This window comes from Triturus cristatus, chromosome 5_1 (assembly GCF_964204655.1).
Source record: "Triturus cristatus chromosome 5_1, aTriCri1.1, whole genome shotgun sequence".
NCBI classification, from domain to species: domain Eukaryota; kingdom Metazoa; phylum Chordata; class Amphibia; order Caudata; family Salamandridae; genus Triturus; species Triturus cristatus.
In genome coordinates, this window is record NC_140587.1 from 620,457,664 (window position 1) to 620,470,569 (window position 12,906).

General features: G+C 46.5%; 1 protein-coding gene across 1 annotated transcript in view; it reads right to left on the reverse strand.

The window, feature by feature from the left end:
- The window catches only part of RAB2A (RAB2A, member RAS oncogene family), a 281,508-nt gene that overhangs the window by 168,278 nt on the left and 100,324 nt on the right, over nucleotides 1–12,906 (reverse strand). Inside the window, exon 4 of the mRNA XM_085605560.1 lies at nucleotides 1,151–1,233. Within this exon, the coding sequence (XP_085461686.1) occupies nucleotides 1,151–1,233 (83 nt within the window). The remainder of the gene's footprint in view (nucleotides 1–1,150; nucleotides 1,234–12,906) is intronic.

A 12,906-nucleotide genomic window follows, 5' to 3' on the forward strand; every position in this document is an offset into this window, starting at 1 on the left:
CGGGGTAAAAATGAGCAGAACAGAACCACTCGGGACGAAAACATGCACAATTTCCTTCACTATGCTTATGCTTTGGTGTAAATAGCCGAAACACGGGATGTCTGCATGTTGAGTTCACGAAGCGAAGAAAGAAGCCAACATTCAGAGAAAATAATATTGGAAGAGTACTTGAAATGGAAGGATAAATGGCCTCTGAAACCACATCTGAAGAGAGACTGGAGTGGGAAGGTCACTCGGCGTGAGACTAGGTCCAACCCTCGGATGCAGAAACCAGAGGATGCACTTGGTACCAAGGGAACTGCGATACAGACTAAATATCATTCTCCAACCCACAACTAATAGCTGCCTCCAGACTGAAGATGCTCTAATCTACAGTCTACACCCTCGGTGCTGCAGACTCGTAGAGGAGATGCGCGGTAGCACAAAGTAGCAGACATGTGTGCTTCTGTTGGGAAAGGCAAAATAAGGAAAACAGTGCTGCAGGAAACGAATTGCCAGGCTGCCTTAAATGACCAAGGATATGTTTGTTTCCAGGGCAATTCGAAAAAACAGTAAAGTGGTGCTGCTCTTGTTCCTTTCAAGTGTCAGAAAAGTATTAAATGTCATGCGAATTTACTCAGCTAGGGCGGGGCAGTGGCTCACGGCAAAGCTGTGCTTGGTGGTCACTTCGCACATGCTATGCAATTTCCACTACTGTCACTAGGTGGCAGAAGTGTCCCAAGAATATGAAATGCAGGCGAGAATGACATGAATACATAATAAAAACACCATCAAACGTAACGAGCGTAAACTTTTCCAAAGTGTAACAACTCCTAATACAATTTGTAAACGACCGTTTCTAAAATCATAATCTCAGTCACATAATTATAAAACATATTTGCAAATATTTCTTGGAATGAAAAGAGCACACAGTCTATTTTGGAGGTATAGGCACCAACAAGCGTTACATTAGTAATTCGTTTCAGAAGTGTGCCATCTCTGCATATCACGCTTTAATAGTCTAATAAGTAAAACTGGCAGCGTGTGTGGCGGTGTTCTCCAAAGGCCAAATTAACGCCTGTCCCCACCAGGTCTCCTTAGTTACTTAAAGGTATGTAGTAGATTTTTTTAAATATAAAAAACAAGTCTGAGGTGTGTGGATAGTACTCACCTTGTAATGTCATACACTAGTAACGCGCCAGCTGCCCCTCTGTAGTATGACCTTGTGATGGAACGAAAAGATTCCTGCCCGGCCTAGAGAAACAAGAAAAAGGGGGCATTGTTTTACGAACACGTACCACGTTTTAATGAAGAATAACACAAAGAGCAGTGATTTTGTAACTTGCCTGTACAGAGTAGGAGCAGAAGGATAACCACCACAACCTGCTGATGTCGGGAGGGACTGTGGCGGCCCCAAAAGAGCTTCAGAAGCGAGGCCTCCAAACCCTTTCTGGCAATGCCCGACAACCCACTTTACTGAAGGGCTTCACAATACATGAATCACTATCAGCACACAAGCGGACTCCTAGCAACCAAGCTCTGTAGACAGATGTGAAAGGAAGCAAATAACCCGGCCCTGCACATTTGAATTCAATAACCTGCTCCCCGGGACAGCTGCTGAGACCAGAATAAATGAGGCCCATTGTAAATAAATGATGACTGACATCTTTACGTACACCATCTGCTGGTGTTAAGGTTGTCGCAGGGTCAGGGATGCAGATTTTATCAGTCACATCACTAACTGCAACCAGCTTTCAAAAGACTTTATAGGAGACTCTTTCTGTGATGATCTTAATGCAAAAAACATGGGGTTCCATTTTCATACAGGAGCAGGCACTCCCGGCCAAAGTGGTCTCCAGTTTGTAAGATTATTCTGCTCAGAAAGCAACAAAACATCGAACTAACATATTTGTACACACCCAGTGAAATGGAGGGAAACACCCGCATCGAAGCGGGACCTCTTTTTTGGCGATTTCGTTTGTAGATCTGACAGCTTTATTCAGCTGTGGGTTGACGTGACAGCAATTCTGTCTAAAACAGACTTACCTACAGCACCACAGAACACATTTAGTGGATTGCGTTTTTTTGCGGGTCGAACTGCTCCTCTACTACACAAGAGCAGTCTATAGAGAGTTCAGCTTTGATAAACTAACCACATCTTTCTCTTTTTTAAACTTGGATTAAACGCCCCGTGCAGGTTTCGATTAGACCTGAAATCGCATAAGTAACCATATGACGAATCTGAATGAACACTTTTGTTCCTGCATTTACTCCTGTGTTGCCAGCAGCGAGGCCCGCCAGAAGAGGGGGCTCCAACATGCAGCTGCAAGCACTAGCCAGCGGATTCACACGCCGCTGTCAAAGGCCTTTCTAACTCTCCTGGAGGACTAGTCCCCATTCACGCTCATGGCACAAGCAGCTAAACACTGTGCTCTATCGCTGGTTTCAAAAGCGTGCCCCACTTCACTCTCAGAGGCGCTAGGAACACAGAGGGAGGGAGCAGTGTAGTGCACACTGAAGTGAGGGACTACATGGCGAGAATAAGGAAGGGGAAGGAGTGTCAGTGAACAGAGGCAGAAGGGGCTTATCTTAGTGGGGGTAGGGCATTACCCGACAATCCCAGCAACTTCAACAACTAAAAGAGATGATTTGATTTGCTTAGGGAAGCGGCTGGTGAGGGGGATGAAGGGTCGAGCTAGGAGACTGGAATGTTAGGGGCCAAGGAGGTGGGATGGCGACATTTATTTGTATTTTTATATAGCGTGAACATTACCCAAAGGTATCAGGGCACTTTACAGTAGACTTATGTCGTTACTTAGATAGATACTGAGGGTTCAAGAATTATCAAATATACTTACATAAGCTCTAGAATTACAAGATGGTAAATCATCATAGAAAAAGGAAACAATTTACACAGTAGGTATATGCAGCAGTGAAACATTTGTAAGGACCTGATGAAGTGGTGGCAGAGTAGTTCTGTGCCATGAGATGAGTGAACATGCTCTCAAAGTGGGGGCATTGGCTGCAATGTCTTAGGTAAAGTATCGCTGAAGGAAGAGGGCTTTCAGTTCCGCTTTGAAGGTCATCAGCGAGGTGGTAGTGGGAAGGTTTGAAGGTAGAAAGTTCTAAATTCTGGTTGTGCGACCTGAGAAGGATTGTGCCAGGAGTCGTTCCTTTTTAAAAGTAAGGGGTTCAGAAAGCAATGCTTCAGCGTTTTGTGATGGTCTAGATAGAACCTCCTGAAAGCTTGAATCTGTTGACCATGTAATGGGTATGGGATATGTGTAAGGCCTAAAGGGTGAAGCATGAAGTCTTGAATACAGCCCTGGCTTCAATGGGAGACCAGTATGGGTGTGATTGTGGTAATTGCTTTTGATCACATAGATGATGCATGTTGCCAAATGTAGAATCCATTTCAGGGGGTGTGAGATGTGTTTTGGGGAGACCAGTCAATAGAGAGTTACAATAGCTGATTCAGGAGAACACCAATGTATGTGCAAGAGATTTCAGATCTTGCTCTAGAATGAATTGGCAGATTCCTCAGAGAAGAAGCTGTTGGTAGTGTGTGTTTCTAGCCATGGTCCTGATTTGAGACTGCAAGTTGAGCTTCTTGTCCAGGATCGCTTCCAGGAATTCGGCACGGTCAACAATGATGGGTTTACTGTTGAGGATGTCGTGAGTGTCTGTCGAGGATTGTAATGGAAATGTTAATTTTGAAGGGGAGATAAGGAGCAATTCGGTTTTGGAAGTGTTCTGTTTTAGGTGATGAGAAGTCATACAGTTTTGAACAGAGATTAGGGTGATGGCAGGAGTGAGATTTCAGTTGGTGAGAATAACTTTAGATATAGTTGTGTGTCATAGGCATGTTGATAATAGAAAATCCGTGCTTTCTGAAGCACGACTCTGAGTGACTCGATGTACATGCTAAAAAGGTTCGGTCAAGGAAAGACCCATAGGAGGATCCCTTGCTCATCTACCACTGGTGTTTTGACACCGTCATCAATTGTTATCCTCTGTGATCTGCCCATTTGGAATTATTCAAACCATTTAAGGACCACTCAGTCAATACCCATTTGATTTTGAGCATGTCTAGGATGGTGTGGTGGTTGTCCATGTCGACGACTGATGATAGGGCGAGAAGAATCCCACCTGAAGTAAAGCCGATTCTGTGTTGTAACCCGGATTGAAACTGAACTGGCATTGGTCTAGGAGGTTGTTATCTTTGATGTGTTGATGAGCTGCTCTGCTAAACACCTTGCAATGATTTTTGCAGGGCAAGGCAGGTTGGAGATCGGGCCATAGTTGTTGAGATCATTAGTATCTGCGGAGGGTTTTTGAGGAGGGGATTGATTTGTCCAGTTTTAAAGCAACCAGGAAGTGTTCCTTGACTGAAGGAGAGATCCACCAATTTTGTCCAGTTGGTAAGAATCGGAGTATAAAGGTCTAGGGGCAAGGCTATCCAGGATTGGTTCCACAAAGTGGTTTGAGGGTTTGGTTTTCATGATGATTTTGAGTAAATCTTCCTCCGTTATGGTGTTAAATATTTGCCAAGTATCTTTGGATTTGCATGTCAGCAGAGGGTGGATGCCTTGACTTAGAAGCGATTTTACTTTGGGGTTAAAGAACTGTAGGAACTCTTCTGCTTTTGTTGGTGGATCTTCAAATTTGATGGAGGTGGAAGTGGAGGAGCTGTTGGCAGTTTTAACGAGATCATAAGTTGCTTCGGTCGGTTCTTAGCAGAGTCCATGATTGATTTAAAGTGATTAGATTTCTCACAAAATATATGACTTTTGAATAGGGACCTAGCCTTTTGGAGACAATTCTGGTTAGTGGTGGAGGGCGGCTGTCTCCATTTTTGCTCTAGAATGCTTAAGGCATTTCTGTCCTCATATAGGGCCTTGGTGAACCATGGGGCTGAGGTCTTTTCTTTTTGTTATGAAGTGCAGCAACAATATCAAACAGATCAGACAGACATTCAAAACTCTGGGAGGTCAAGCCTTTGACATCTGTGATGGGGCCGATGGGGATGAAGTACTTTTTGGGAGTGTTGCGGAGTATAAAGTATAATGATGTCCAACTTTCTGGTATCTCGAAACCAAGAAATTGCTCGTTTTGATAGGGCCAGTGTCACAGCATGAGAAAGCTGTAAGGCGAATGGAATAACAAAATGACTGGACCAGTCTACTGGTATGAGTTCCTCCACTAGGAGCAGGTCTTCTTTGGAGATAGTTCGGTCATGCACGGAACCTAATATGTGTTGGTCTTAGGTTATGTTAGATCAGTTCATTGTCAGAGAGAGTGAAGGCTAAACGATTCACTGCATACTCTTCTGTGGTGCCCCAGTGAAAAATGAAGCCTCTCAGAAAGATCCCTTTGTCACTTGTGTTGTTTGGTCATTAACAATGTCAGTGCATTGCTCAACAAAGGCTGTGTTATCACCTGGTGGGTGGTAGATTGAGTTTATTATCAAAGAGGTATTGTGTTGTGCGCGCAAATCCAGAGTGAGGTATTCCATTGGAATGTGAAAGAAGAGCCATTAGGCATATCCCTGCACTGTCGTGAGTTTCTGAACTTGGCTGCAATACCTCCCTGACTTGGCCGACCCAGTCTTTTCTGATGATGGAGTAATTTGGAGAAAGTAAAAGATCAGAACTGTTATGGGATGTGTCACTGAACCAGGTCTCAGTAAGAAAGAACAAATGTTACTTACCTGTAAACTGTGGTTCTCCAGTATTGGTGTCTTTCATAGATTCACATGCTTGAATATTCCCCGTCGTCGAAGTGGGAGTCCCACGGTATATATAAAAAGCAATAAGTATCATGTATATATACATATACACATACCTAACCACATAAGAGTATATACATACCCAAATAAACATATATATATAGTTCAAATAACATATCAAGTTAAAAATACCATAGGATAGCATTGAGACATAGGAAAGCATAGAGAAAAAGAATCACTTTGCTAACATATCACTGTCACTTTATAGTCCAAACTCCAGCCAATCAGGCGCTAGCACCCTCTAGAACCTTCTCCTCAGAGGCTCAGGCCCTCAGATTTTCGAGCACGAGAGTGACCATAGAGCCGAAAGAGGAGAAGAGAGCCTCTGAGGGGAGGAGGGTGGGTCGCATGTGAATCTATGAAAGACACCAATACTGGAGAACCACAGTTTACAGGTAAGTAACATTTGTTCTTCTCCAGTATTTGGGGTGTCTTTCATAGATTCACATGCTTGAATAGAATAGTAAGCAGTAAACAGTATTCGGCTGACCAAGCCGTATTGATATTGCATGTAATACAAACAATGTATTTAAAGCGCAATAATAATAATAATACCCCAGGAGGAGGGAAGTAGCAGAGGCTCACCTTATTTAAACAGATTTCGTAGAACTGCCTGTCCCACAGCCGTGTCTGCTTCGTTAATGGATTCCAGACAGTAGTGCTTCGTAAACGTGTGCCTGCTGGACCACGTAGCTGCCCGGCATATTTGATGGATGGGCACACCAGCGAACAGGGCAGTGGAAGATGACATAGCCCTCGTTGAATGGGCTCTCACTCCCGAAGACAGAGGCTTACCAGCCTTTTGATGGCAAAAAGAGATTGCTGATGAAACCCAACGGGCAATAGTAGGTTTGGTGACAGATTGTCCTTTGCAAGCACGCCCGTAGGCCACAAACAACTGGTCAGATTTGCGAAAGGATTGAGTCCTGCTAATGTAGAATTTTAGACATCTCTTCAAGTCCAGAGAGTGTAAGCTTTGCTCCGCCGGGGTTTGTGGATGCGGGAAAAAAGTCTTTAAGAGCACTGGTTCGTTAAGATGGAAATCGGATGGCACTTTAGGTATAAAAACCGGATTAGTGCGGAGGATGACACAATCCGATCTGAATTGAAGGAACGGAGGCTTTATTGTAAAAGCGTGAATGTCACTGACTCTGCGGGAAGAGGTCAGAGCAAGGAGGAGGGCCACTTTCCAAGTTAAAAATTTGACATCTGCTGAGTGGATAGGTTCGAAGGGCGCCTTCATAAGCTGAGCCAGCACGATGTTCAGGCGCCACGTGGGTGGAGGACGCCGAATGGGCGGGAACATGCGGAAGAGACCCTTGAAAAATTGTTGTATGACTCTGGATGAATAGAGAGAGGACGAGCCATCTGGTCGGAAGCGAGATATTGCCGCTAGAAAGACCTTTAAGGTAGAGTGCGATAATCCAGACTGCGCTAGTTGTAGGAAGAACGGCAGAATGTGTTCTGGAGGAGCGTGCACAGGATGAATGTGGGCAGAAGCACACCAATGACAAAATCGCTTCCATTTGAGCTTATACGTTTTCACTGTGGATGGAGCTCTTGCCTTAGCTAACACCTCCCTGCAGGCTGGAGGAATGTTCAAATGAGCAAATTCAAGGTGCTCAGGTTCCAAGCCGACAAGCTGAGAGATCTGGGATTCGGATCGCATATCCGACCATCGTTCATTGTGAGCAGATCCGGCTTCAGGTGGAGAAGGGTGGGCTCGCGTTGGGATAGGAGAAGCAACTCCGAAAACCATGCCTGCCGAGGCCACCGTGGAGCTATTAGAAGTACATGGCACGGTTGTTGTCTCATCTTCCGCAGCACTCGTGGAATCAACGGAATCGGCGGAAAAGCGTACGCAAATATCCCGTACCAATTGATCGAAAGGGCATTTCCGCACGACCCTTCGTGGGGAAACCAGCTTGCGTAGGACTGGCATTTTGCATTCTGCGGGGTTGCGAAGAGGTCGATTGTCGGGTGACCCCAAAGGTTGAAGACGAATTCCAGCGTCGGTTGATGTAACTCCCACTCGTGGGTTGATGATGCTGACCGACTGAGTGCATCCGCCAGAGTATTGGAAATGCCGGGCAGATGAATTGCTTGTAACGTCATCTGATGGAGTATGGCCCAACTCCAAATCCTCTGTGCCAGACGGGAGAGCAGTGGAGATCTTGTCCCGCCCTGTTTGTTCAGGTAGTGCATGCACGTGGTGTTGTCCGTCTGAATGAGGACTGACTTCCCTTGGAATTGCAGGCGGAAGGATTTCAACGCCAAGAAAATGGCCATCAGTTCCAGTCTGTTGATGTGCCAGCAACGCTGAGCCGCTGACCATAGGCCCTTGACGGATAGATCTTGAAAATGTGCGCCCCAACCCTCCATGGATGCGTCCGTGGTAAGGACGAGCTCTGGGGTTGACGACAGAAAGGATGTTCCTGCTGCGATGTTGGCAGGACAAGTCCACCAATGCAGCGCTTGAGCCATGCGGGGTGACACCACGACCTGATCGTTGAAGGAACCGGAAACCTGGCGCCACTGCTTGTCTAACTCCTCTTGGATGATGCGACTTTTTAGTCTGCAGAGAGGGATCAAAGCGATGCATGAGGACGCCATTCCCAGAAAGGATTTTAATATGCGGACTGAAACTGACTGCTTTGCTGCGATGGAGCTCGCAAGCTGTTGAATCCGTTCCTGACGTTCTGCTGAAGCGAAGGCCATGGTTGTGCTCGTATTGATACAAGCGCCGAGAAAAGTCTTGCACGTAGTCGGCGTGAGTTGAGATTTTTGTACATTGATCGACAACCCCAGGGACTGAAACAGATCGAGACAGCGCTGGGTATCGAGGGCCGCCTGGTGAGAGGATTGAGCTTTGATGAGGCAATCGTCCAGGTAGGGGTATATCTGAATACCCTCGTCGTAAGTGAGCCACCACCGGGGCTAGGAATTTTGTAAAGACCCGCGGGGCTGAGCAGAGTCCGAAGGGTAGGACTTTGAATTGGTAGTCCCTGTGGCCCACTCGAAACCGTAGGTATTTCCTGTGGCGCGGTAGAATGGGCACATGGAAATATGCGTCCTGCAGATCGATCGTTGTCATGTAATCCTCCTGAGAAAAGAATTGGAGGATGTCCTTCAATGTGAGCATCCGAAAGGACTGAGTCTTGAGAAATTTGTTGAGCAATCTGAGATCGAGGATCGGACGCCATTCCCCTGATTTCTTTAGTATGAGGAAAAAACGGGAATAGAATCCCAACCCTCTTTGATATTTCGGAACCACTTCGATGGCACCCTTGTTTAACATTATTTGGATTTGTTTGAAAAGTTCTCTGAGATGGGCGGGTGGTGGCCCGGATGGAGGTGTGCGTGGAGGAACCTTCACAAACTCTAGGGCGTGGCCCCTTGAAATTATATCTAGGACCCAGCGGTCCGAAGTGATCAAGGACCAGGTTGAAAAGAACTGGGAGATTTTTCCTCCAACAAGAACTAGAGGACAACTGGGAAAAGGAAGTTCTTTCCGTACAGAGTCACTGCTTCTTGGTTGAATTTCCTCTGTAATTCGACTTTCCTCTGTATGACTTGCTAGTTTGCTGTCTGTAGGACTGCTGCGGTTGTGAATAGTACCGCTGTTGCCCCTGATTGTACGAGCGGTATTGGGACGAGGAGCCACGAAAGGATGATGATGAGGAGGTGCCGCGGCCGCGCGCACCTCGAAAGGGCTGCTTCTTAAACTGTAGAGTGCCGAGGGAACGAGCCGTATCCGTATCCTTTTTAATGGTTTGCAAGGCATCTTCTACATGCTGGCCGAATAATGACTCCCCGTCATATGGCATGTCTAAAATCTTAGCCTGGACCTCTTGCCGAAAAGAGGTTGACCGAAGCCAGCCCTGTCTTCTTAGGACGGCTGCTCCCGCCAATTGGCGAAAACCGGTGGATGCGATGTCAACAGAGCAGTCAATGATCTCGGATGACGCCCTTTCTCCCTCTTGCAGGATTTTCTGAGCTTCCGCTCTTGAATCCTCCGGTATAAGTTTGACCAATGCAGCCATGTCCGACCACATCTGTCTATCATAACGGCCGAGGATAGCCAAGGAATTCGCAGCCCGGACCGTTGTTGACGCCATGGTTGAAAACTTCTTGCCTATAGCATCCAGGCGACGGCCGTCGCGGTCCGGAGGCGCCGACATTGGAGATGATGGATTCTTGGAGCGGCGCTGTGCCGCTTGTGTGATCACTGAGTCCGGCTTAGGTTGAGACACCAAGCAGGCTGGGGAAGAATCCGGAGCTTTATATTTTTTCTCCAGGCGTGGGAGCACCGCCGGAATAGAATTAGGTGTCTTCATTAATTTTAGGCCTTCATTCCATATGAAGTCTATGATTGGCACAGCTCGTACTTGTTTCTGAGGCTGGGACTTGAAGTCATATAAGAAACAGTCCTCTTCCCTAACCACCATGGGAAGGTGAAAGCGTTGTGCTGCTCTCTCCATCAGCTGATGGAACCCTGTTATGTCGACAGGTGGCGAGTTGACTGGTGACCTTGGCGGTGATGCGGGCGAATTGATTTGGTAATCATCCCAGTCCGCCATAGTGTCGTCCTCTGGGAGCTCGCCGTCTTCCGTATCCGGATTGTCCATATTATCATCCTCTGCATTGAAAGGCAGTGCAGGTGTGGAGGGCGTGGGTATCGTTGGCAATATAGGAGGTGGAACCTCAGATGGCGCTTCACGTGGAGTATTTTGAGGGGATGCTGGAAAACGACGATTATAGTCTTCCAACATATACTGGAGGTTGGAAACAAGCTGCACAGGAAGCTGCATCATAGGAACCGGAGCAGAGGTATTTTGCTCTTCTTCCTGTTCATAAAATTCATCCTCCTCAGACTCTTGGCATTTTATATGGAGCTCCGAAGGACTATGAGCATCCCGAAAAAGAGACTGATCGCCTTCATCCGAATCGTCCTCATCCCCTGAGGGAAATAGTTGACGAGGTGGCCGTGGTCCAGGTGGTAACATAACTGGGTCTAGCATGGCCTTACGACGAAGCATTAAGGAGCTGTCCACAGACCCCGGTGCTGGTGTTGACATTGGCACCAATGGCATTGTCGCAAAATTTGACCCTACCGTCGTCGAGGCGACCGTCGACGAAGCAATCGTCGACGGAGCTGCCGTCGACGAGGTTGTTGCCGTCGACGGGACTGTCGTCGACGGGGTGGCTGCCGTCGACGGAATGGCTGTCGTCGACGGTGTGGCTGTCGTCGACGGTGTGGCTGTCGTCGACGAGGCTGTCGTCGACGAGGAAGATTTCCTCTTCTTCTTTTTACCCATCGTCGACGGAGTTGTGGACGTCGACGGAAGCGCCAGCTTCCCAGTCGTCGACGAAGAAGTGAGTGGTATCGTCGACGAGACAGTTCTAAGAGACACACATACTATCGTCGACGGAGAAGACGTCGACGAAGTCAGTGTCGTCGACGAAGGATATCTACTCGAAACCGTCGTCACCGTCGTCGACGAGGCTGATGAAGTAGCCGATCTCGTCGACGGAGGGGCCGTCGACGGGCCCGTCGACGGTTTTGAAAGTTTCTGACTGGAAACATGTGCTGACGGAGTCACAGACGCCTGAGAGCTACGTCTCGGGGGCGCAGACGTGGAGACAGAGACTTTGCCTGTAGACACTTCCTCAAGGTGAAGTCTCTTCTTTTTCAGAAAAGGAGATGGCAAGTCCTGGACACTTCCACGCTTTGAGGAGACTCCTGTTTTGACAGAGGCTACACTTTCCACCTCAGAAAGTGGGTTGTCTGTGTCCTTTAGTTTTTGAAGCCATATTAAAAGGCGACCTTCTCTATCTTTTAAAGTTTTGTGAGAGAAAGTTCTGCAGATCTTACAATTAGCCACCTTATGATCAGGATACAGACAATAAATACATTTCTCATGGGGATCCTCAGAGAAAAGTCTTGACTTTCCGCAAGATGAACAAGGACGGAAAAGAGATTTCTTACTTGCAGACATGATGAGAGATAAAAAAAACCTCAAACCAGATGAAGAACTGAGCAGAGCTCAGGGAGACTCCCTTCACACGACGTGCGGTAGAAAATCTGAGGGCCTGAGCCTCTGAGGAGAAGGTTCTAGAGGGTGCTAGCGCCTGATTGGCTGGAGTTTGGACTATAAAGTGACAGTGATATGTTAGCAAAGTGATTCTTTTTCTCTATGCTTTCCTATGTCTCAATGCTATCCTATGGTATTTTTAACTTGATATGTTATTTGAACTATATATATATGTTTATTTGGGTATGTATATACTCTTATGTGGTTAGGTATGTGTATATGTATATATACATGATACTTATTGCTTTTTATATATACCGTGGGACTCCCACTTCGACGACGGGGAATATTCAAGCATGTGAATCTATGAAAGACACCCCAAATACTGGAGAATAAGAGATTGTGTTTGTAGGGTAAAGGTGTTTGAAATTTCAAGTTTGAGCTTCAGTACAGATCAGCAGTTGTGGAGCATGCAAGCTGAGGAAACTGAATTGGGGTGAGAGGTGTCAGGGTTTTTTGCATGGTAAGAATAATGTTCCTCTTAGCAGTGACTGCTTTGGCTGGCTCTAGTGCTTGGAACAAGTCATGCAAATAGTTGGAATTCTGTGTTTGATGGATTTGTCTATAGAGGTGGTGGTTGTGAGAATAGAGGAGGCTGAGGGTATAAGGGTGCTCTACCTTGCAAGTACATCGACAATGTCAGCTTGGAAGAGAATGGGTGTGAATAATTTGGGACGAGGTAGCCAACTACTTCTTGATCCTAAACGCCAGGGAAAGTGTGGCTTCAACTGAGAGTGTGGAAAGTATAAGAGGGCAGTCTAAAGCTTACATGGGATACAGTGTTATTTAGTTGGGAGAATTTCGAGTAGAGCCAATATAGATTGTGTTCTAGGCAGTGAGTTTAAAAAAAAAAAAACATTGTATTGATTTTTTCATGCATGAATAAAACACTGTCTAGAGAAATCAACGCAATACCAGTCTTTCCCATTCCCAGACACCACAGTAAATACAACTTAAGTAATGTAAGGTCTTGCTAAAGATCAGATCTCAAGTCTCGCCCTCCCCAAATACTGCGCTTCCCCCAAAGTCTCCTGGGCAGCTTAT